This window comes from Calliphora vicina, chromosome 1 (genome assembly GCF_958450345.1).
Source record: "Calliphora vicina chromosome 1, idCalVici1.1, whole genome shotgun sequence".
Classification (NCBI taxonomy): Eukaryota; Metazoa; Arthropoda; class Insecta; order Diptera; family Calliphoridae; genus Calliphora; species Calliphora vicina.
In genome coordinates, this window is record NC_088780.1 from 106,128,868 (window position 1) to 106,156,683 (window position 27,816).

General features: G+C 27.4%; 1 protein-coding gene across 2 annotated transcripts in view; it reads right to left on the reverse strand.

The window, feature by feature from the left end:
* The window catches only part of Cow (Proteoglycan Cow), a 305,796-nt gene that overhangs the window by 102,666 nt on the left and 175,314 nt on the right, over nucleotides 1-27,816 (reverse strand). For both annotated transcript variants that reach the window (XM_065515436.1, XM_065515437.1), the window contains exons 2-3: nucleotides 2,434-2,554; nucleotides 419-521 (exon numbers count right to left, since the gene is read on the reverse strand). In XM_065515436.1, coding sequence (XP_065371508.1) covers nucleotides 419-521; nucleotides 2,434-2,554 — 224 coding nt within the window. The remainder of the gene's footprint in view (nucleotides 1-418; nucleotides 522-2,433; nucleotides 2,555-27,816) is intronic.

The following is a 27,816-nucleotide window of genomic DNA, read 5'->3' on the forward strand; positions in this document are numbered from 1 at the left end:
TGAGTTCGAAAAATTTTGAAAAGTCCGAAAACATTGTAAGATCACTTTTTACTATTTATGATTTAAAATAATTTTTTTTTTATTTTTTTTTTTGATTATTTATGTGTTTACCATTTTTCTTGATGTTCGAAATTTCGAACTTTGAAAAGTTTTGAGAAGTTCAAAAATATTTTTTAGCTCTCAAGGATCAGGTATATTTACCAGTTTCATGGATTTTACTTAAATCCCATTTAAATGTTTAATATTTTTCAAACTAATATTTCATTATTTTTAAGTTGTAATTTGAAAAAGCGTGATATTGGTTATGTTCGAAATTTCGAAACGTGTATTTCAGCAGTTTAAAAAAGATTTGGAAATAATAATAGAAGAACACAACTTTATTCTCAATTATGTTCACTCTTTTAATTTTTCAACTCACCGATTTTTATGTAACTCCTTTTTTGATACACACACAGCACTGTATTCATTTTCCAATAAACATATTTCGCGTTTTTTACAACTCAAAGGACGGCACAGGTCACCTGTAAAAAAACCAAAATTACTATAGTATTCATTGCAGACAAAGAGCTGTAAACAAAGTTTCTAATAATAAATTTAATAAATTCTTTTTGCTCTATAAAATGAACTTAGTTTTATATAAGAAACAACTAAAAATAGGATCAAAAATAAAAATAACGAAATTAAATTGCTCGAAAAACCAGGTCAATCTTGAAATTGTAGCTGTCTACAGGCATCTGTTGCATTTATTGCCACACAAATACAACTTCACATGCTTTTAGCTTAGAAAATTAAGAGAAAAAAATATTTAGAAAATAAAAAAAATGGAACATAAAACTGTTGTGAAGTCGTTTTGCTGTTCGTTCTGTTCTATGCTCTACTTTATAACAAACAAAAAATGTTCTAAAGTATACAAAATAGGATGATGTTTATTTTTAATTAGACTAAGACGACTTGGTAAATGCCTACAGTTCCAGAAAAACTTTAGCAAGAATTCTAAGAATTATTAAATCATTAAATTAATCGTATATTTTAAACGAATAATCGCATAATTTCAGCGATTAATCGTATAAAATTAATAAAATTATTGTTTATACTTCAAATTAAGAAAAATCTAGAAAATTATTTTATACGAATAATCGATTAAATTTAGATTTAATCGAGATTTCTTTTATATTTATAAGCATCTTTTTATATTTAAGTTGAAATAATTGCCCTTTTTTAAAAAATATAAATAAATTAATCGAATAATCGACTAATTTTAACGATTAATCGAATCATTTACAGAACAAAATTATTACTTTTAATTAAAATGGTTTATATTTGAAAATAAGACAAATCTTGAAGTTTTATTATACGATTAATCGATTAAATTTATAATTAATCGTAAATTTTAATCGTAAAAAACTGCTAGTTTTTTTTTTATTTAATTGAAATAACTGTGGGATTATAAGAATTAAATTAATTGATTATTTTTAACCATTCAACGAATAATTTCAGCGATTAATCGAATCATTTGCAAAAAATATTATTTTGGTATAAAAATACCAAACTATAGCCTAATCATCTTTATGTTTTACAATAAGACAAATCTAGAAATTTAATCTATTATTTTTTTCGTTTTTATATTTATCGACTATCTTATAAGAAAGTTGAAATATGTATATGTGCAATTTTCAAAATTATCAATAAATTTTTCGAATATTTTAAACGATTAATGGAAGAATTATAAAAATTAATCGAATCTTATTTAGAAAATATTATTATATTAGTATAAAAATATCAAGGCGATATCATTAAAAATAAGACAAATTTAAAGACTATTTTATAAGAATAATCGATTAAATTTACAATTAATCGTCTGAATTTATATAATTTCTTAGAAATCAGTTCAAATATTTGTTGAATTCTAAAAAATTATCAATAAAGTATTGGAATATTTTAAACTAATAATCGATTAATTTCTGCGATTAATCGATTTATTTCCAAAAAAATTGTAATTATATGTAAATAAAAATGCCTAACTATGTCAATAATGTTTAAAAATAAAACAAAAATAGAAACAAAAATTATACGATTAATCGATTAAATTTAATGTTAGATTTTTTAAATTATAGACAAGTCGTTAGTTTTTTTATGTTTAATTATATAAAAACATAAAAAATTATCGTTTATTTTAATCGAATAATCGAATAACATTTGAAAATGGTGCATTTTTGAATAAATTTCAAAAGCATTTTTACATTGTATAAATATTACTCATTTCTAATGTAGATTGTATGTAAAAATTGTTGAAAATCAACATCAATAATTAAAGCTGTAGTTAACACAAAAATTTTAAAGTTAAAACTCCTTAATTTATTAAACAAATGAAAACGAACATAAAACAAGGGCAAAAAGTAGTTTTATATAGAACCAATATATGTTTTAACTTACTTGTTGGATCATGTATCCATCTTTTACGTTCACCGTTTAGACCCATACCGTTCATGGCACCAGCAGCCCCGCCGCCTCCAGCACCACTCTTTGCTGACAATAATTGTGCATTTTTATTGACCTGCAATTAAACAAAAAAGAAAATAATTTTTTGCACTCAATTTAAGGCTTTAATTAAAGGACAATTAAAATTAATTGAATTAAAGTAGTTGAGTTAAGGAAACTTATCAGCGGTTTTTTGCACTCCATTTAAGTATGGTTATTGTTTTTTTTTTTAATTTTTAGTTACAATTAATAGCTTTTTTATTTATCTATTTTTTATTTTCAATTTATTGTTTTTTTTTCTTTATCAGCAGCGAAAAATGTAAACAAAGACATTCTGTCTCTGGTTTTATATTTCAATATTTTATATCGATTCTCATAAATATTTTTAATCGTTTTAATTGTGCATGATAGCGAGTTATTGACTCATGTTTACAGTTCAGTATTGTTTATTATTTATTTATTTATTAATTATAACATTAAATAAAAATATTTTAATTTCATCATCATCATATATTTAAGGTATTTTGTAATAAATGCGTATTTTTTCAGTTGTTTGTTTATTTTTTTTTAATATAAAAAACAACAGAAATATAATACCTTTTCAGATTAAAAATGGAATTTCAATAAATTTACGTTTAATTAAATTTGTATTTTTTGTAATCCCATCGTTTTGTACTGCTGCTCGTATAATTGATATTGATTGGGTTTGTTGATACAGGCGTATGAGTAATAAAAATAAATATTTCCATATTTGTTGTAAAAGTAATTTTAAAGGGGTTTCATCGGCTAAAGATTTGTTATTATAAGATTTGTCTATGATGTAATCCAGTTTAATTTTTTAAACAATTTGAACGAATTTCAGTTCTCTGCGAGTTTATACTCATTTGTTTTTTATTAATACACATTATTTTTATAAATTTTATTCGATTATTCGGCAATTATTGATAAATTAATTTGTTATATATGTATATATTTTCCATAAAATGTCTATTATTTTTATAAAAAAAACTATACAGTCATTAATTATGAGTATATCCGACAGATTCAAATAATAGTAATTCAATTTATTTGTAACCGTCAGAGTATTTCGGACAGATTCAAATTGTTTTAAATCAATTTGTAATCGCCTAATAAAAAATTTCTTATAATTTAGTTCGAATAACCGTTAAATTTTAACAGTTTGCAACAAATTAATCGAATATTTTAAACGATTAATCGAATAATTTTAACGATTAATAAAGAAAAACAAAAATTTTCTTAATAAAATACTAAGAATACAAATGTTGATCATCCCAATTATTATAAATTATCGAATAATTTGAACATTACGAATATGTTCAACGATTTTTCTATTATTTTCATGTCAAAATAGCGAACTAAATTATGATCATATTTATGTTTCAAAATAAAACAAATTTCCAAAATATCTTCTCGAATTATCGATGACATTTTAAATTAATCTTTAAATTTTTTTTTAAATATAATCACCACTTTAGCCTTTTTCATGATAAAGAGCAAATAATAGCGGGATTTTAAAAATTGTAAATAAATTAATAGAATATTTTAAATTAATAATCGAATAATTTCGACGATTATTCGCATATTTTCTATTATTTTTACATAAAAATACCAAACAAACAAATTATACAAATAATTTGTGCATAGAATTTCGGAATTTTAAATATTTTAATCGAATATTTAAAACGAATAATCGAATAATTTCAAAAAAAGAATATTAGTTTTATATAAAAATGTTTTTTATGTTTTAAAATACAATAAATTTAAAAATTATTTTTTTACGAATAATCGATTAAAATTAATCGTCTGTTTTTTATAAATAACCGTGATAGAATTATTTATAATTTTGTTTAAAAATAATTGCAGTATTTTAAATATTTTTAATTAAACAGTCGAACAATCGAAAATGCCACAGCAAACGGTTTATGTTTTAAAATACAAAAAAAAAAATATAAATTTAATCTATACGAATAATCGATTAATTTAAAATTAATCGTCTGATTTTTTTTATAAATAACAACATTAGAATTTTAAATAACGGTAAACGGTTTATGTTTTAAAATACAAAAAAAAATTATAAATTTAATCTATACGAATAATCGATTAATTTAAAATTAATCGTCTGATTTTTTTTATAAATAACAACATTAGAATTTTAAATAATTTTTTTTCCAAATAATTGCAGGATTTTAAATATTTTTAATTAATTAATCGAATACTTGAAACGAATAATCGAATATTTTCAAATATTAATCCAATAAGTTTGCAAAGAATGGCAAGTTATCCTTATGTCTATAACATGATTATCAGCCCAATTATGAAAAAAATCGCCGGCATGATCATGTTTATGTTTCAAAAATAACACCCATCTAGAAATTAGTTTATACGAATAAACGATTAAATAAACACATTTTTAATAATTTCTTATACCAATTTTAAATAACTGCTAGATTCTAAAATATGATAAAAATGTATATATTTTAATCGAATAATTCCAACTTACAAACTACAACTTTAAAATTAAATTTAAACTTTATTTTGTCAATTTGGGATTTTAAATTTTCATTAGTCTACAAAGATTTTCTTTGTACGATTTTGATTTCATGTCTTTTGTCAATTTCAATACATTTTTTATTAAAATGTTATAAAACAAAAAGAAAATACAAAATTTCATTATAGATACAGTAACAGTTAACCACCCTTATACTCGAACTATTGATATAAATTTCTAAATATTAGTTTTCAAAAACGTAACTATTTATTACCTGTTTGTAAACTTAAAACCATTTAAATACCAGATGTCAGCCTTCACCCTTCAACATGTTGCAACAAGAAAAAAATCATGTCAATGGGACTGAGTCGCTGGGTTTAAATCAAGGAAATGAATTCTAATTTTGCAATTTTCATTTGCACAGAAATTTTGTTTGCACCAAATACTAGTATTTAGGATGATAAAGGTTTTAAGGTATAAACTTGTTGTTGCAGCTAATAATTTAAACAAATTCCAAATGCATACAACGTTAATAGAAACCTACATATATAAAATTCCTGATTTTTACCTTTTTTTTTGGGATATTTGAAGTAGAAGCAATACTAAAAATCGAGTACATAGAATATTACTTGGGGACTGAATGTCAAATAGTATGATGGTTTTAATTTTTCGGCAGCTGGATTTTTGTGGGTGGAACACTAAAGCATTTATTCATTCATTTATTGTATGTACTGATGATGTTGTCGATGATGCCTAACTAAACTGGAGAAGAAATGAAACCATAAATCGAAGCAGAAATCAAAAATTAAATGAAAAGTATCAAAGAGAGAAAAGTAAAAAAAATGAACAGTGACAACATTTCGACATGTTTCATTATGCACTCATATATTCACATTTCACTTACTGTCAAAACGCTCTCACACAGTCACAAGCCCAGACAGACACACTCACACAAAGTGCGAAAATGCAATATCCTCCAAGCGCCCATAAAATCAAACAGAGCATGATGAAACACAATCATAAATTTAATCGAAATTTCCAAAGGACTGTACTTTTTTAAACTTGATAAATATTTGAATATCAGGGCAAGTTTAAGTATGCAAGACAAAAATTAAAATAAACTAGGTAAAAAACTAAAGAAAAAAACTGGAAAATTTGTACACAAATATGCAGAAAAAATCATGGATATGCATAAGCAGAATTAAAAATAAAATTTTAAATGTAAATTTCTAAATATTAGTTTTCAAAAACATAACTATTTATTACCTGTTTGTAAACTTAAAACCATTTAAATACCAGATGTCAGCCTTCACCCTTCAACATGTTGCAACAAGAAAAAAATCATGTCAATGGGACTGAGTCGCTGGATTTAAATATAGGAAATGAATTCTAGTTTTGCAATTTTCAAAGACACACTATTCATAAGGACCCAAAATATATACATATACAATATTCGATGTCTAGTTGTGGCCAAAACACTCTAAAGCAATATTTGCAAATTTTGCTTAAAGAAATTATAGTGGACGCACAGTGGAGCCTGTAGAACAAGTGAGTTTGCAAAAATCAAAAATTGCATGTGCCCCTAAAAAATATTGAATGAACCTAATTTACAGAAAATTGTCCAACGATTTCAAATATGCTACTATTATACAATCAGATTTTTGGTTGAAAAGATATAGCCCTTCAAATTTGACTGATTTTCAGTGTTCAAAAAAACTAATAATTTTTAGGTAATTCTTCAGATCTCGAAAACTACGTAACGGATCGTCATTTTTTTTTGATTCTAATGATAGGTCTATTAATTAAGAAAATAATTGTACTGTTTACTTTGTGTTTGTCCAGGTAAATCGATATTTACCAACTATCCATTTTATCAATATTTCTCAAGTTTGATGGAAAATAAAAAAAAACTATAAATTTCTATATTTGCCATATTTTCAAAATAAGTTCTTCGATTATTCCTTTACCTAATGCACTAATTTCTAGCTGCCCGTCCTTGCCCTATTTTTTGATAGAGGTAAAATTTTGAAAAAAGACATGGTTCCAAAAATGAGTTGCATACATTTTTGGACAATTTGTGATATACCTTCTTTTATTATTTTACAAAAAATTTAAAAATAAATATAAAAAAAATATTTTTTTTTTAAATAATGATTTATAAATAAATTTAAAAAAAATGTTAAATCTTTTCTAGAATAATTTTAAATCATAAAAGCCTTCAAAAAGAAACATAAACAATCAAAAATATTAAAAAAATATTTGCTAACTCATAAGTGGACACCTAAAAGGCGTAGTTATGATTTTTGCACCGTAAAAAACTCAAATGACGCCAATGTGAGATATGCAAACATTTTTTTCTAAAAACTTTTAAATAAAAAAAGTTTACTTTTCCAGCTTTTTGCTTGAAAAACTTGCCCTGCTTATAATTATGACACGAACATTAGTTAAATACATAACAATTTGCATAGGCAGTAGGGTATTCGAATTATTCGATTTTTCTCTTGTTCGAATAAAACGAATAATTCGAATAAGAGATTTTAACTTGTTCGAATAATTCGATCACACGTTTAAAATTAATCGAATTATTCGAATAATTTAATTTTTTTTTAAAAGTAAAGAATGAAGTTTTGATTTCGGTTTTTTAATATTTTATTGTTAAAGAAAAACAAAAAATAACGTTAAGTTAACAATTCAAGTATTGATAATGGTAAAAAACATTCAAAAACGAAGTCCATTATTAAATTTTCAACAAAAATATTCTGATCAGATTAACTCCCGAACAATCTACAAAACAATTGACTAGCAAACCCTTTAGTTTCCGTTTGTAGCTATGCTTTACAAAATTTTAGCTAGTGGGACATGATCCTCAATTCAAATACAATATAAACGTAACTTGGTTATTTTGAAGTCAGTCAGTGCATGATTGACGCATTTACAAATACGCAAAAAGTTTATTACCATGTTAGAGATGTTCAACGATGTTCAAAATCATGTATAAGACGAACTCCATGCTTTTCTTGCAACAAAATGTTAGTTTGCAATATTTGTGTTTATCATTTATTAAATATTTTGCAACACTTACGTACGCGGTTAATAACATCACTTATATAAATATATTTTACGATCATGGCCTTCATATATTTCAATGTAATCATTATAAATGTCATCCTCAATATCACTTTCGAAGACCGTTTCAAAATCACATTCTCCATCACATTCAACTCCACTTTAATCTAAGTTAAAATTTTGATTATTAATTGCGATTCTTCTAATATTTCACCAGCTAAATAACAAATATTTTATTTCGTACCTTTTATTTTCATTGGTTCAAGTCCTAAGTTAAAAATTTTGAAAGATTTGTTTTTAGAATTGTAACTTCTTGCAGTTATATTTATATATTTATAGAAGGAGCTATCGAAACACTCATATGCAGTGATCGAAAGCCCCTTTGTCTTTAGTTATTTGTCGAATTTCAGAAACTATATAATTTTTGTGAGTCATTATTATTTTTTTAAATTTGAAATTATGAAAAATTTTAAACAATTTAATAAATTTATGTATATATGAACATTTATTCGTTTTATTCGATTATTCTACATAAAATTGTTCGAATTATTCGTTATTCGAAAATGGCAATTTTTAAATTGTTCGAATAATTATTCGTAAGAAATTATTCGATTATTCGAACGACAATTAGACTTTAACCATTCCAAATTTGTTAAATCTTAGCACACAGGTTCTTTATGGCAGTTTTTTATCATTTATTACACTAGTTGCATTGAAAATAGTTAGTTTTATCCAACAAGAACAAATTATTTGCAGAAACAGGTACTTTTTGGGAAATTTTAAATTTGTTTTTAATTTACAATGATCTGTATCTATATATCTGTATGTAGATGGTTCGAAGGACCAATTTGTTTCTAATACGTTTTTTTTTTTGCAATTTGCTTTATTATAAAGGATTTGAAATAAAGTCTTGTATATACATTTGGTTAAGTAGAAAGGCAGTTATATAGCCCATACCCATTTTAGGTATTAATATATATGAAATTCGTGATTTTTGTACGCCTATGAAGTGGAATAGATTTTGCAAAAATAAGAGTATCTGCAAAAATAATTTGGTCTTTATGTTATGTTCCATTCAGAGGCTACTATATTTTTAAAAAAATAATAAGTTCTTTCGAAACACTGTTGTCCAAAATATAGAGTGAAATAAGGGTTATATCATACATGAAATAAACCGTAAGTAATTTTGAGGTAAATGCAGAAATTTGCGAATCGTGAGAGGCGTTATGTTTTCTTTTAATTTCATACACTAAACCAAATATTTTTCCTTTACAATCATCCGTCATATTTATCTTTAGATGATTTTATAACAAATAAAATTTAATATCGTACGTGACATACAGTACGTGACAGATTTTTCTCTTACACTGAGGGAAAAACGACGTTGCAAAATCGACAACGGTTGGTGTGATTTTGACACCGTACGTTTACCGTTGTAAACAAACGGGTACGAATCGACAACGCAATGTTATTAAATTAAACACCGACGCATTTCAACGTGAGTTGCTATGCTTTGTTTTTATAAGTGAGTTTTAATTTTATTTACATTAAAACTTTTTAATAAATATAATGATAAAAGTGAAGTAAATAAATGGTTTAAAAACCAAAATATAAAAGAAAGCGTAAATGTGTTTAATAGCGAATTTGTGTTGATGCAGATGAAGATCCATGCAGTGAGAATATCACCAAATTCAGTGACGACATACAACTCCTAAAAATCCTGGAAACAATAAATAATCCTTCAGTTTTTGTACACTAAAAAGGTAAATGGAGCTATATGTATATAATTAACAGAGATGTAGAACATAATAAGTATTTGTTTTATTTTTTAGAAAGAGCACATAAGGGAAGCAGTGCCACCATTAGGGATGCTATTTGAAATTTCACATACAGGAACTCTGACAATTGACACCAATGTTTTGCAACATTTAAACATAAAATCTTTTATAAGTATGTATGAACATATTTTATATTTAAGTATTTATTCTTATTGTATTTAAAAATAAATGTAAAAAATAAAGAAATTATTATTTTTTTTAATTACCAAATCGTACACGAACGGTATCAAATCGACAACGTATGGTGCCAAATCATACACCAACGGTCAATAGTCTGTTATAAAATCGTACACGAACGGTGTCAAATCGACAACGGATAGTGTCAATTCTGCAACGGAATGGTGTAATTTTTTCGTTGTCAAATTGACACGGGGATAATACACTATTGACACCGAATTGTGTCAAATCGTACACGGATGTGTTAATTTTTTCGCTGGGTGTACAGTAAAACAATGTACATATATTCTGTAAATATATGTATACAAAAACTAAAAAAAAAATAGAAAATGTACAATCAGAGTCAAGATAAAATAAAAATGGTTGTCGCAAATATATACTTGTTTACTGTCACGTGAATCGTAAATTTACTATATTATAGTTACCACAATCATATAAATAATTACTGCGTGTGGACTTTTGACGTAGAACTTTTGAATTTATCGATAATTATTTTATTATTTGTCCTTAAAAATTTTCGAAAGCTATTTATTATTGCGTGCTAAATTAAAATTTGGAAATTTGAAAGGACGAAGGACCATGTTGTTTAATATAAGTTTTATTACATTTTTGTTTGTTTCTAATTGTTTATAATTGATATTAGTATTTATTTAGTTTATATTTTAATTTATGGGTCAATTATGTTTTAATGACTCTATTGTTTAGGTTCGAAGGACCAATTGAAATTTATTTAAAATGAGCTTAATTCCTAAGGATTTGATAAAGCAAACATTTACTCAAAGCAAACATCTACCTAAAGCTTTAAGCACGTATTTTTGATTATATATGTTATTAAAAAACGAGATTAACAAAGAGTTTATAGCTAATTTCAAAAATATAATAAGTAAAAGTCTACAATCAAGAAGAGTAAAATTGAACTGTGAAGACTTTTTCAAAATAATCAATTATAGAGAAAATTGATTTCGAATTATTTTTTTTTAATAATTGTTTCTATTGATATAAAATTTTCATTTTGTAACTTGAGAATTTCTTTCTCAAACAACAATAGGATTAAGCATTCTATGAATATTAGAACACAGATATAAATTGTATGCTAAGTGACTAGTACACATACATACTAGGATGGCCACTTGTTTTGTTGAACTTTGGTAAAAAAATCATCCTGAAAAAATTTTACGTAAATAGGTTAAGACGTGACCTTTGTCCTTCACTATTTAAGGTTTAACGTTTTCCCAATTTTAGTAAAACTTTCAGAGTATATTTAGAATTATCTGCACCATAATATTATGAATAAGTTCTACTTAAAATTCATAACAGTAAGGAAATTGTGCTCATGCGCCAAAATATGGCCAAATTAATTGTTTTTCTCGAAAATTGCAAAATTTAAATCGCAGGTACGGAAAAACTATAGGAGATATTTTCATAATTTTATTCCCTATTATATTCTCAATAAATCCCAAATAAGATGATCAAAAAATTTTGAAATTTGTTTAACAAAATTTTTTTATAAATTTGAAAATGGTGTTTTGAAACTACCGTTAAAAAAAATATTTTTTTTTGGTCATACCTGTGAATAGTTTAACGTTATCGTACGAAGCCAAACAAATCATATACAAGTAAATATGAATATATTTTAAGTGAAAATGAGCTTTTATTTTAATATTTCTCAAAATATGTTACTTTTGTTCCTACATTTCTTGTTCTAGTGTCCTGAGACACGTTAATGTCCTGGGAAATTTTTAATAATTTTAAACTTTTTCACCAAACTGGTGGGTGAGACTGGTCAAAATCCAACATTTGTTTAATGCTAAGGGCCACCCTAATACATACATACCTAATACCATATTCGACAGATAATAATACATCACATTGTATGTATTAAAGCCACTAAGAGATGAGAATACCAAGGATAATGACGTTGGCACATTTTTATTTTACATTTGAGAGTGTGTTCTTGTTTTTTTTTGTTGTACTGATTGTAATGCTATATTTTACTCAAAAACCAAGCTTATCAACACAGCTCGAACTAGCACACACAATCATTGCCATCCAAGGCAAAAAGTGGCTGTCAAACCAACAGTTGGAGGCCAACAAACTTTTTTCCGTTTTTGGGGAATTTAAAAAATGAGCACTCAAAAAAAACTCGCACACGCAAGTGGAATACTTCCTTTGTTACCAGAGATTTCATGATGTTCATGCCTCTATTGAAATTTATCATCACTACTTGAAAATCTATTGACTCGACTGAATAATACTTTGGTGAATGCCAAAATGTTACACAGCCAAATTCCATGTAACTGCTGCACATCACTTGCTGAATAGAATGTTTTACTTTTTTTTGCCATTTGGTTCTTTTTTTGTCCAATAAGTTGGTTGAAAACAAAAATATCCATTATTTTAAGTATTTAGGAAACGCATTTAGTTGAGTTTTGTTTTAAATGTTACATTCATTAAACATTGAAATGTTCAGTCCATTAAATAGATAATGAGTGAGCGAGCGAATTGGATGGTTATTGGAAAACTATTAAAATATTAAATGATGATTTTTTTATATACTTAAAATATATTGTATATAGTTGTATATAAAGTGGTGGGGTTGAATGCTATATTTAAAATAAATGTAAAATTTATTTTCATTATTAGCACATGCTCAAATCTTTGGCAAACTATATTTGTTCACAGTTGAAAACACCATTGGGCTCACACGAAAGGAGTTAGCTGAAATTTTGTACAAAAACTGTTCGTTTGGTATTGAAAATGGGCATTATCTGTCCATGATTTCACCTACAGTTTGAGCAGTCATAAATATGTTGATTGTGTCGCAATCCTTATAAAATGTTGCACAAATTAGTTATAAGTACTCTGAAACTATAATGTAAAGTATGGCGTAAATCGGGCAACATTTGTCCAAAGTCCACATACAAGGCCCCCCCCAGAAAATGACTTGAACATTCACAATTATATTATAATAATCAGGGAAACCAAAATATGCAAATGCATGTTTTTTCTGGTGAGTCTAATGAGCACATGGATAAGATATTTTACACGTTTCAGAACTATTTAAGAATTTAGGCATCGATTTGTTAGTGCATATTTTTGCATATTTTACCCTTAAATACATATTTTTGCATATATTTGTTTTAAGAGCATATTTATGTCATATTTTTGCGTTTTTAGAGCATATTTTACTGTTTAATAGCATATTTTGACTTAATCAAAAACAAATTTTGTCTTACTTATTTTTCGCTCTTGTGTTACAGGTTTTTACTTCCTTTGTTTAAAATTCAAAATTGAAAAATAGATGGCTTTTCACCAAAAAAAAAAAATTAAAAAACAGAAAAATTTTAAATAACAATTCAAAATTTTTATTTCCAAAAAATTAAAAAACTGAAAAAAAAGTTTTGTTCACCTAAAAATATTTAAATTTTTTATTTTGAAGTATAATTAGGTGAAGGGTATATAAGATTCGGCACAGACAAATATAGCTCTCTTCTTTTAATATAAAATAAGCACTATTTTAATAATAGCGCCATCTAAATATACATTTTTAGTTCTAATTCAAACTTAACCGTTCTAAGTGTTAAAGAAATATTGTCTTTTAAATTTGCTCCGGTAACATCAGTTGATGTCGAAAGAACATTTTCTATGTATAAAAATGTTTTCAGATCCAATAGACAACGATTTTTATTTGAAAATTTAAGTAAATTTTTTTTGGTTAAAAATTATGTAAAAGTTTGTTTTTTTAAGAGCATATTTTTTAAATGTTAAGAGCATATTTTAAAGTTTTTACTGCATATTTAAAGCGCCTAAAACGCTTTTTTAGAGCATATTTCAGGTTTCCCTGATAATAATTAATAATGTGATCAAATTGGACTTTCTACCAACTTTTGTGAGGATCGATCCATAACTCATCCTACCACCATGTAACCCCTATATTTTAGAAATTAATCAATCTATCAAATTACTTTGCAAAGTTATGTACGACCTAGACTCCTAGGCATAGAAGTTGTTATACCCTACACCACCATAGTGGGGGGTATAATGCGTTTGTGCAGATATTTGTAACGCCCAAAAATATTAATCTAACACCCACCTTAAAGTATACCGATCGACTTGCAATCACTTTCTGAGTCGATTTAACGATGTCCGTCTGGCTGGCTGGCTGGCTGGCTGGCTGGTTGTCTGTCCATGTAAACCTTGTGCGCAAAGTACAGGTCGTAATTTTGAAGATATTTCGATAAAATTTGGTACATATAATTTGTCCGGCCCAAGGACCAAGCCTATTGAAACTGGCTGAAATCGGTCCATTATTTCACCTAGCCCCCATACAAATGTCCCCTCGGAATTGGACTTTATCGGTCATAAATGTTTAATTTATCTATGTATCTACACAAAATTCGCTCCAAATAAGTTTTATATATACAAAATTCATGTCACCAAATTTTGTTACGATCGGTCCATAATTACTCATAGCTCCCACATAGACCCGCTTCCAAAAATCACTTTAACGTGCATAAATCGCTTAAAAATGTTGGTAAACACACAAAATTCAACATAAATAACTTCCATATAGACATAAATCACACGACCTAATTTCTTGTTTTACAATATATTAAGTATTATAAATATATCGATTGCCATAAGATGAAAGGGAGTGGCCCTTATATTGGAATTGTTTGACTTTCGGTGCTCCCAAGGTCTAAAATTGTTATGTGTCATCTAAAAATCAAAAGCTGACAATTTCTTCCAAATCGTATAACGTTTATTGATTACATATTTTATTTTTGGTTCAAAGTAGCAATGTTTTCAAAAAATAATTGTTGCAAAAAAATCTAATTAAAAGTAGTTTTTATAAAACCCAAAATTTACGTTTTTGAAACGAAATTCCCCAAAAAAAAAAATTATTGGGTTTATGACTTAAAAAGGTGGGACTTAGAATAGATGGCATTTCTTTTTAATGCAGTTTTTGTTTTTAATAAGTTATATGTCATTTTAAAGGATAAATATCAATATGTTATTTATTGTCACTTAGTTATTGAACATTATAGTGTAAACAACAAGGTTTTTTTGCATATAACGAATCGTGCGGGAAGTTTTGCTTTACTTTTTTAATTTGTAAAAAAAATGCCGCTGAAGAACACCGATTGCTCACCAAAGCTTATTGTTTAGAATTGGTGATTTTGACATGTAAGGCAAAGATCGTCCAGGCCAGACAAAAAAGTTTGAAGACCAAGAATTGGAGGCATTACTTTATGAAGAGTTTGCAAAATCATTGGGAGCTACTCAAGCATCAATTTTAAAACGTTTGCGAGGAGGAGAATTCATTCATGATGCTTGAAATGAAGCTTGAACGCTATAAAAGAAAACCACTTTTGCACCGATTCATTACTTGCGATGAAAAATGGATGCATTACAGTAACCCGAAGCGTAAGAGATCGAATGTAAAGCCTGACCAACCAGCCGAATCGACACCAAAGCCAAATATCCATGGCATCTGTATTTGGTAGAAGCAAAAAGGTGAGCTGTAGAAATCTGACCCTGTACCGAACGCAACTGATTCATTTGAAGCGAATATTGACCGAAAAACGACCAGAATATGCGGTCAAACATAAAACCGTAATATTGCAACAGGACAATTCTCGGCCACATGTTAAAATACCTGTTAAAACGTATTTAGAATGAAGTAGTTGGGTACTTTTGCCTCATCCGCTTTATAGTCCATACCGTGTCCCGTCCGACTACTATTTGTTTCGATCGCTGCAGAACTGAGTATTCGATATTGGCTTGATTCGATATTCGCATCAAAAGATGAGGAGTTCTTTAGGATCGGAATACTTATGTGGCCAAAAAGATGGGAACAGGTCATAGTTAGCAATGCCCAGTAATTTGAGTAAATTTATATTGTACAAATGTTTCAAAATAAAAGCTAAACATTTTAAAAAATCCCTGATTTTTCAGTAATTCACCCATTAGCTTTCGATTCTAGGAAGAAAACTAAATTTTTGGACAAGGCATCGGACCTCACTAGTTCAAAATTTTTTAAAACTCGCTACATAGATTACTTGCGGTCATACATCCTTTGGAAAAGAGCTTTTATAATTATATTTTTTCTCGAAACTATTTATATTAAATATTTATTAACCAAAACATAAATTTCATTTCAATTAGTCAAGTAGTTTTGAACACAACAAAATTTAAATATGGTTCGATTTTATTAATTTAAAACATTTAAGATTTTATTAATACCTTGCAGTTTTTAAAAAAAAAAAACATTTGAATAGTTCAAAGTTTTATTTAAACCATTGCTGGACTTGTCAATATTTATTTTTAATAATTTAAGTGCATCAGAACAACCATCATAACTGATAGTTGAAAGCCATTTTGAAAATATCTACTACAACTAATTTGAAGTAATAAACTCTACTCGTATTTCTATTATAAGTATGTGTGTATAAAAACTCCAAATAAATTAATAAAATACTACTACTGGCATACAATTTTATGCATCAATTAATTTAGTTTGCTTTTTTTTTGTATTTTAACTTTGATAAAAACATTTTTAAAAATTTATATTTATTTATACATATGTTTTGCATATAAATTCAAATATAAAGTGGATACGTTTGTCGTGTTTTTACTCTCTAGTAACATATATATAAAAATGCCCTGCAAACCATTGGAACTTACTCTCCGTTAACAAATCTGGTTTCTAGAAAAAAAAAACTTTATGGGTTAGCCAACTTACTTAGTAGGTAGCTAACATTACTGGGTTTCATATTCCGCTTCTGTTTGTAGTAAAAAGTTGTAACAACTTTGTAGCATATTGCCTTATTTTCACTTACTGTAAGCTAGAGATTTTGGTGGTGATGCTCAGGGAACCCATTCACAATCATCACCTAATTTTATATGCACATACATACCGTTACAAAAGTATACATACGATCGACTTATTGGGCTTTTTTTAACATCTATTATATAAACAAGTAAGAAAGTATAATACCCTACACCAAGTAAATGAGTAAAAATATTTTTCTTTTAAAATATCAATAATTTATATTTTTGAGTGATTTTTCGAAGGGGCCTTATATGGGAGCTATGATCAATTATGGACCGATCACCATAAAATTAGGTCGTGTGATTTATGTCTATATGAAAGATATTTATGTTGAATTTTGTGTGTATACCAACATTTTTAAGTGATTTATGCACGTTAAAGTGATTTTCGGAAGCGGGTCTATATGGGAGCTATGACTAATTATGGACCGATCGTAACAAAATTTGGTGACATGAATTTTGTATATATAAAACTTATTTGGAGCGAAATTTGTGTACATAGATAAATTAAACATTTATGACCGATAAAGTCCAATTTCGAGGGGACATTTGTATGGGGGCTAGGTGAAATAATGGACCGATTTCAGCCAGTTTCAATAGGCTTGGTCCTTGGGCCGAAAAAGAAAGAAATATCTTCAAAATTGCGACTTGTACTCTGCGCACAAGGTTTATATGGACAGCCAGCCAGCCAACCAGACGGACGGACATCGTTTAATCGACTCAGAAAGTGATTCTAAGTCGATCGGTATACTTTAAGATGGGTGTTAGACTAATATTTTTGGGCGTTACAAACATCTGCACAAACGCATAATACCCTCCCCACCAGAGCTGTAAATGAATCACTCATTTTTGAATTAATTCGCGAATCATTCACACAAAAAAATGAATTGAATGTAATTTGAGTCAATTCAAATGAATTTGGTAAAAATGAATTGCAATTCGTTTCCAATTCAAATGAATTGAATTGATTTTGAATTAATTCAAATGAATTTGGTAAAAATGAATTGCAATTCGTTTCCAATTCAAATGAATTGAATTGATTTTGAATTAATTCAATTCATTTACAATTCATTTGAATTGAATTGATTTTGAATTAATTCAAACGAATTAGAAAAAAAATTAGCAATTCATTTCCAACTCCGAAGCGAAATTCGCAGCATATTTAGCAGATTCTTCAATGTCATTAAGTATGCAGTATAATTAATCGACGGTTAAAAAGTCTTCCTTTAAATATAATGCGCCGTTACCATCGTCAGCTGGTGTTGAAAGATTATTTTCGTACGCCTCTATTCTAAACGTGGATTTCTTTCAGATGATAATTTTGAAAAGCTATTGTTGTTTAAGATGAATGATGCATTCTAATTAAATCTAATTAGCCTTATTTATGAAACTCAATTGTGTTTTGAACGACATACATTGTTATTTTTCCTGATTTTTGATTATTTTTGGAAGATAGTTTTATTTTTTTGAAATAAATATAATATAAATATTAGCAAAAAGTTTATTGTTGGGTGGTCGTGGGTCAAAAAATATCAAAAATTATTAATTGCTTCGTGAATATTAAATATGTTTTGTCGTTCAGTGTATTTCAAAATGAAAATCAGTTCTTCTTGAAGAAATAAACTCCAAACAATATGTTTTCATTGATCAGGCGCGTATACAGGACAAGGCTTTTCAATTTTTGTACTGGATATTTTCATTTTGGTAGGAGAAATCTTTCATTCCCCCTAGAGATCTGCTCTTGAATTTGATTGATTGCAACTCATTTTTGAATCATTCATTTGAATTGCTAATTCTTTTTTCTAATTCATTTGAATTAATTCAAAATCAATTCAATTCAAATGAATTGTAAATGAATTGCAACTCATTTTTACAAATTCATTTGAATTGGAAATGAATTGAAATTCATTTCTGCCTAATTCGTTTGAATTGATTCAAATTTCATTAAATTCATTTCTTCAATTCAATGAATTAATTCAAAATTTAGCTAATTCATAATGAATTAAAATCAAAAAAGAATGATTCATTTACAGCTCTGCTCCCCACTATGGTGGTGTAGGGTATAAATACAAGGCCTGACTCATTCATTCACTTACTAATGAGTCAGTGAATGAGTCAGTGAGTGAGTGAATGAAAGAGTCAGGCCTTGTATTTTTAAATATATAGATATTTAAAAAAAAGCCCAATAAGTCGATCGTATGTATACTTTTGTAACGGTGTGTAGTACCAAATAAATTTGTTGTAAAGTACTGCCTAAGTTGCCTTTAAATTTGCAGGGTCTGTTGCATAGTGTATATATATTTAGATAGAAGTTTTGATATGTATTTAATAGCAACAACAACAACAACTACATTAAGTATGACATATATCCAAGCATAAATATATTAACAAGCTAAATAAACAATATTTTTATTTTCATTTTATTTTTATCACATCTAAAGTCATTTATGTACAATATAAAAACATATGTATAACATACACATGCATATATATGGGCAATTCCATGAGTCCACCACGACTGAAAAAACCAAAACATTTTTCAAGATGATTTCAATAGGATAAAACATGGCACATTAAGATGAAATTATTTTTCAGCTACTCTTATTTTGGCAAAATCTATTCCATTCTAAAGGCGTACAAATGTCATGTACGATAACATGGAATAGCCCATATGCTTGTTGTATAAACATTAGGATAAACCATATTTTATACATTTTCGATGCTTCTAAGGTATAAAATTGTTTTTTCCATTATCTAAAAATCGAATGCTGTAAATTTTAGCAAATTCGGATAATGTTAAGAGGTTCTACATTTTATTTAAAGTTTCGAGTTTTGGAACAAATTAAATTTTCAAAATTAAATGTTGATTAAAAATTTCAATTTAAAATTGTTTTTGTATTTCATTAACCTACTCATAGATGTTTAAATATAAAATACAATAAAATTGTTTGACATTTTGAACCTATAACTTGATAATAAAAACAATTATAAAATTTCAGACCTACAAGGAGGAGCAATTAGTCCATGACTTTTTTAATTTTCCGCATCTGAACTTTTAACAGCTGCATCATTTAGTTTATGTTTGATAGCCATTGTCTCTTAACTGAAAATACAGCACTGCACCTGTCAACAGGCATCTGTCAGTTGACTGCTGTCAAAATTTGAACAAGCTGCATCATTTAGTTTGTGACTTGAGAAAAAATTGGAAAAAAATTAATTTTGTCTTTAAGCATTATATTTTGTGGAAAAAACCAACACTCAAACCAAGGCTAAGCTTTATAAATTCTATGGGAATTCTGCACCATCAATTTAAATGGTAAAAAAGTGGTTTACTGAATTTCGTTGTGGCCGTACAAGCTCGCAACGTTCTGGATGTCCAGTTGAGGTCTCTACTCTCGAAACAATTAAAAAAATTACGATATGGTGTTGGCCGATCGGAGATTGAAACTGCGAGAGATTGTGGAAGCCATGGCTCAGTGGTTTAAATTTTAAATGATCACTTGGGTATGAAAAAGCTTTTCGCAAGATGAGTGCCGCGTTTGCTTACAATCGACCACAAACACAATTGTGTGGCAACTTCTCAGTTGTTGAAATGTAAGATGGACGAGTTTTTGTGCCGTTTCGTAACCATGGATGAAACGTGGGTCCACACCACAATACTTCAGAGACCAAATAGCAACCAAAATAGTTGGTTTATCTGTGTAAATCACCGATAAAGAAGGCCAATGTGGGTTTGTCAGTCAAACTGGTAAAACAATCAGTGGCAAATATTATGGCAACTTATTGGGCCGGTACAAATGCGATTGTTTTTTCAAATTCTCATTAAGGATTGGAAAAAACGAAGAAGTTCTTTTTCACCAGAACAATGCAAGGGTGCACACATGTACAGTTTCCATGGCAAAATTCCATGAATTAGGCCTATTCTTCCGCCATATTTTCATTCAAAACGTCACAGGCTTTTTGATTTGCCATTATATCATAAAACCAAATTTTCTTAGAAGAAATTTCAAAAAATAGAAACATATTTGCAATATAATTAATAGAACACAAAAACATATTTTTTATAGTAAAATGACTAAGCATTATGTAAAAACTATTCCCTGTTAAATAAGTGACACCCTAATTTATATTCATGTGATTTCATGTACATTTATATTCTTTATACAATCCGCCATAAAATCAGAGGTAAATAAAATTTTTACATTTCGCTACTTTTACTGTCGCCTACACTTTGTGTTTGTGTGTCTCCTTAGTGTCGTTTTATTGCGGAATATTTTCTTAAGATTTATAGAGGAGTTTTTTTTTAGTGCTCTCGTATAAGTAATTTTTGTAAAAGTGTAACATTTTTATATTTGTTTAGAGCATAAACCAAGCAAACAATTTTAAAATCTTTTTAATACTAAGTACATTTACATTTGACAATAATGCAAACAATTTTGATCGATTTAAGAGAAAACTGATAATACTCCAGATGTAAACCAGTTGTCGGCCGCTCCAGACTTCTTTTTGTGGGGCTTTTTGAAGTCGCGGGTTTATGTCAACAAACCTCAGACTCTTGCAGCTCTTAAAGACAATATCCGTCAAGAATATGAGGACCTATCGCCGGAAGTTCTGGCCAAAGTGATGGAAAATGCCATAAAAAGGGCTCAAATGACAATCAACTGTGGCGGTGGCCATTTACATGACATCATATTCTCGAAAAAATTAAAATACAAAATAAAAATAATCCACAAGAAGAATCAAAGTTTTTAATTTTTTTTTAATTACAGCCAAAAAACATCGGAAGTTTACTTTTGTACAAACTTCTTCAGAATCAATTACAAGTAAAGAAACTATTAAAAATTATTCGGTCTCTGATGTATTCAAATTCCATATATTTCAAAATCTTACTAATGATTCATTCAAAACATACTGGGATTGGTACAAATCCCAGTATGTTTAAATTGAATTCGATGTGCATACTATAAATCATTATCTTCATTCCATAATTTTAGCTTGATTAGTGTGTTTAGTAATTTTAATTTAATTTTATAAATCGATATTTACTATTTTGGTTATTTAATGTTTAATTTAATAATTTAAAACCAGTTTTTTCGAACAACGTTAACCAAAACCAGGTTTTCGTTTAACCGACAAACCGGGTTTTACAAAAGTCGTTTAATTAAATAAATAGCATTAGTGTGGGCGGTATTATACTAATGGGCGTGGCACCTTCCATTTAATGTAGATTGTTAATTTCGAATATCTAAAGAACTATAATCGTAAAGGTATTTAAACTTTGTATGAATCAATTTCTTATCACTGTACGGAATACGGCTGTTGAGCAGTGTTATTATGGATATATAGTAGAATATGAAAACGGCTTTTAATTAAAAAGCAAACTGTATAGTAGTTTAAAAATAAGCAAAATTTTATACTTTATTTTAATTTTGCCTTAAAATTAATGTGTTCTAATTTTTTGATGTGAAAAACTTATTAAAAAAAATAAAATTGTCAAAAGTTTTTACTCATTTATTAAATTTCTAACCACACATGCTTAAGTGGTGTTTATGATGTTGGTCGCCACTAACTAAGCCTGTTTGTTCATGTTGTATCTTTTTTTTTTATTTTTTTATTTATTAAAAATGATAACGAAAAAACCAACTATAAGCATTAAATTAAAAAAGTTTTCAAACTGCTTAATAACAAGTTTTTAGTTTGAATTTTTTAATAACAATTTTTCTTTTATCTAAATTTAAATTTTTAAAAAAAAAAATATGTCACATCATGTCTAACAAAATTTAACAGTTTTTAGTGAAATTTTATCGCATACCCCATGAAATATACATATCGTTACCTTAATATAGAAAAGTCCTAACTTGTGTTTTTTTAAGTCGAGATATTTTGGATAAATATGTTATATGAGCGGATCATTTATCGAAATAAACGAAAATCTGGGCTGACAAAAAACACGAGTTAGGGCCTTTCTATATTAAGGTAATGTTATGTATTAAGCTGCTTAAATAAATGTGTTGAGGCATAAACTGTTTTACATTTTTTTTTTTGATGAGTAGTTCAGCAGTTTTAAAATGTATTTTTATTTTGGTGGTTGTATGTTGTGAATTTTTTAAATTAGAATTTATAAGCACGTACTATATACAGAAATTTAACATGTAGATAAATTTAGAAAATTGTTTAATTGTAATACATACCATCAAAATATCTTTTTTTTTAAGTTTTGATATTGTGTATTGTAAATAATACTGTTGTTTACGTATGATTAATATTTTGTTGGAAAATTTTTCTAAAATTACTCATACGCCCAAAAATTTAATATTTACTGTATGATAAAATTGAAAATTTTTATATCCTAATACTTACGCAAGATTTAAATTATATAGAAAACACAGTAATTCTTTCTCTAGATTGTTATTATTTTTTTAGTCATAAAGTACACAGTACATTTTGGCACATTGGTAATATTTTTGCGAATTTGTCCATGGCCATTTTGCACAGATGTGACAGAATTTCGTGGATGTAGTGTTGAATTTCCTCTTTCAATATAATGATGGTTTTCGACAACAACACCTTACCGGTAAGCTGTCATATTTATCCCTATCGCGAATAAATATTTCACATGAAATATGTTCTCTTTACCTTTTTTCGTTCATCAACATTGTTCACGTGAAAAAATTCCGCATGCTGTGGAATTTTTAGATGGAATTTTGTAAACAATAAACTGCTATTACGAACAAAATCAACTATTGTGAATGAAAAGTTCATGGGGAATTTCACGATAGTAATTTTCCCTTCGAGGGAAATGAATATTTCATGGGAACAAAATTTCACATGTTATTGCCGATAGGGGGGTGATTGTTTTTTTCTATTTTTTTTTTGGTTGGCAACACTTTATTGCACAAATGTCGGCAAATTTTCAACAAGATCGGTCGAGAACTCTCTGAGTTCCTTTAAGATATTTTTAGTCCCTTAGTGGGATGCGAGTGGGATATCTATCAAAATAAATATTTTATAACTCTGACTTTTTTTTGCAAAATCGATTTTTTCTTCAATATGGGTCCTTTTTTTAATTTTTTTTTTTTTGCTCAAAAATAATTCGTATTTGCAAAAAAAAAGTCAAAAATTGTAAGTCTTGAGTTATAAAATATTTATTTTGATAGATATCCTACTCGCATCCACTAAGCGACCAAATAGGTGTTCAAGGAAAATATCTAAGCTTTATTTTAAGAAAAAAAGGGCCCATTTTAAAAAAAAGTCAAAAAAGTTTTTGATTTCGGAAAAAAAATATTAAATTTTTTTTTTTTTTTTAAATATTTTTTTTCGAAAGATTGAAGAAAGAGCTATCTAAACTATTTGGGACACATTTTGCTAAGAACAATAGGTAATAAGTTACATGGATAAGAAAAAACCCCTGTTTGACCAAAATGTCAAAATTTGACCCCTTATAACTCCGAGAGTTCTCGACCGATCTTGTTGAAAAATTGTGTCTGAGTTACTATCCAATAGAACTAACCTTGGTGCAAATTTCATCGGAAGACAGCGATTTCAAAAGTTGGTTCACTTGACATGAAATGCCCCGTATATATATTTAATTTGTCTATAGAAAATTGAAGTTATCGATAAATTTACCACATAAAATTAAAGTTATCGATAAATATTCTGTAGAAAATTAAAGTAAACTCTATCAAATTAACAGAAAATTAAATTTATCTATAAATTGTCTATAAATAATATTATTTATTTATACAATTTGACTACACCAAGCTATTTTGGAATATTGATGTGAAGGCAACCAAAGCTCTAATTGGGTTGGAATTCTAGTAGGATTGATAGTAACCAGCCCTTATAGGTAAATGAGATAATAGTACACAGGATTTTTGATAGGGTTTGTAGGGATGTAGAAGAGCTGGAGACAGTTGAGCACTAGGGTGGTTTTATAAAATCGATTTCCGATTTTTATAGATGCTCAATTTAAGAATTGTGCCATTTAGTGTAAAAATACGATTGTTAATGTTATAGCTCAATCGGACTTTGCCTTCCCATGCCTAAAGTGCCTCGAAGTATTAAAATGACTACTACATTTTCTCATTTTGACGTAACTTATTTTCTCAACTCTTCTGGCATCTCTTGAACTTTACGCCATTTTGCAATATCTGGCATCTACTAGTTAATTTTTCATTACTAATCATCAGGGAAACCGGAAATATGTTCTAAAAAAAGCGTTTTAGGCGCTTTAAATATGCAGTAAAAACTTTAAAATATGCTCTTAAAATTTAAAAAATATGCTCTTAAAAAAACAAACTTTTACATAATTTTTAACAAAAAAAAATGTACTTAAATTTTCAAATAAAAATCGTTGTCTATTGGATCTGAAAACATTTTTAAACATAGAAAATGTTCTTTCGACATCAACTGATGTTACAGGAGCAAATTAAAACGACAATATTTCTTTAACACTTAGAACGGTTAAGTTTGAATTAGAACTAAAATTTGATATTTAGATGGAGCTATTATTAAAATAATGCTTATTTTATATTAAAACAAGTAAGATAGCTATATTCGGCTGTGCCGAATCTTATATACCCTTTACCTAATTATACTTCAAAATAAAAAATTTTAATATTTTTAGGTGAACAACATTTTCAGTTTTTTCATTTTTTGGATAAAAACATTTTTCGAATTGTTATTTTAAATTTAAAAAAAAAAAATTTTTGTTTTTTAATTTTTTTTTGGTGAAAAGCAATCTATTTTTCAATTTTGAATTTTAAACAAAGGAAGTAAAAACCTGTAACACAACAGCGAAAAATAAGTAAGACAAAATTTGTTTTTGATAAACTCAAAATATGCTATTAAACAGTAAAATATGCTCTAAAAACGCAAAATATGACATAAATATGCTCTTAAAACAAATATATGCAAAAATATGTATTTAAGGGTAAAATATGCAAAAATATGCACTAACAAATCGATGCCAAAATTCTTAAATAGTTCTGAAACGTGTAAATATCTTATCCATGTGCTCATTAGACTCACCAGAAAAAACATGCATTTGCATATTTTGGTTTCCCTGCTAATCATGTTTTACAGCATAAAGTAAAAATCTGGGAAATCCAATTTTGGTTGTGACTTGTCGCTTGTAAAGGTACTTACAGAGAAATATTAATTTAAAGTTTGTTGTTGCAATATTGGTAAGCAAAGGAGATGATGAACAACTTCTGGGAATCTCCGCTTTAAAGAATAGCACAGTTATCAGTCAGGTAGAAGCTGTTAGCGATAGCATTTTTGAAAACTTCAGGACTCTTTCGGCACGGGAAGGCTAAGTCCGATTGAGCTAAAACATATTTTATCTATTAAAACTTATCGATAACATTTCTATAGAAATTCTAAATAATCGATAATTTTTCTTTAGAAATTCTAAGTTATCGATAACTTTTTTATGGAAATTCCAGGTTCTCAATAACTTTTCTATGAAAAATCAAGGTTATCGATGACTCTACTATAGAAATACAAATTTATCGAACAATTTTCTACGGAAAGATTTTCTATAGAAATTCAAACTTATCCAAAATTTAATTTAATTAATTTTTCCAAATTACAGTTATGCCAACATTTTCAATTGACAAACAATGTTTTGTGTACACTAGGGTGGCCCTTAATAAACGAAAGTTGGATTTTGGCCATTCTCACCCCCAGTTTGGTGAACATTAGTAAAAAAATCATCCTGAAAAAATTTTAGGTAAATCGGTTGGGGTTAAGCCCTCTGAAGTTTTGAGATGCATTTACGAGGGGAAAAAATGCACTTTTTTCAGTTTTTGTAAAAATTTTGCCATTAAAAAATTACTTTTGTAATTTAATTTAAAAGAATCGAAATGTGTACGTAATTGTCGTTCTAATGAGACATAAAAAACAGAAATCGGCCAACAAATTTTAAAGTTATTAAAAATTCGCCAGGCCATTATCGTGTCTCAGGCCACTAGAACAAGAAATGTAGGAACAAAATTAACATATTTTGATAATTATTAAAATAAAAGCTCATTTTTACTTAAAATATGTCCATATATACTTATATATGAGTTTTTGTCTTCGTAGGATACCGTTAACCTATTCTTAGGTATGAACAAAAAAATTAAATTTTTTTAACGGCAGTTTCAAAACTCCATTTTAAAATTTTTAAAAATTTTGTTAAACAAATTTCAGAATTTTTTGATCATCTCATTGGGATTTATTAAGAGTATAATAGGGAATAAAAATGTGAAAAAATTATAATAATATCTCTTATAGTTTTTCCGTACCTGCGATTTAATTTTGAAATTTTCGAGAAAAATTAATTATTTGGCAATTTTTAGGCCAATGCTGCTTTTGTAAATACTAGGCTTTGTGTTATATTTTTGTTAAATTTCACCAAAATCGGCCCAAAAATATACAACATTTCGAACATTTCGAAATATCTCCAAGAGAAATTCCAAATATTGAAAAATTTGACCTTTGACCTTCACGATTTAAGGGTTAACGTTTTCCGATTTTAGTAAAAGTTTCAGAGTATATTTAGAATTATCTGGACTATAATATTTTAATTAAGTTTTGCTTAAAATTCATAAGAGTAAGGAAATAGAGCTCATTTGCCTAAAAATTGCCAAATAATTGGTTATTTTCGAAAATTTCAAAATTTAAATCGCAGGTACGGAAAAACTATAAGAGATATTTTCATAATTTTTTCATATTTTTATTCCCTATTATACTCTTAATAAATCCCAATGAGATGATCTAAAAATTCTTAAATTTGTTTAACAAAATTTTTAAAAATTTGAAAATGGAGTTTTGAAACTGCCGTTAAAAAAATTTTATTTTTTTGTTCATACCTAAGAATAGGTTAACGGTATCCTACGAAGACAAAAACTCATATATAAGTATATATGG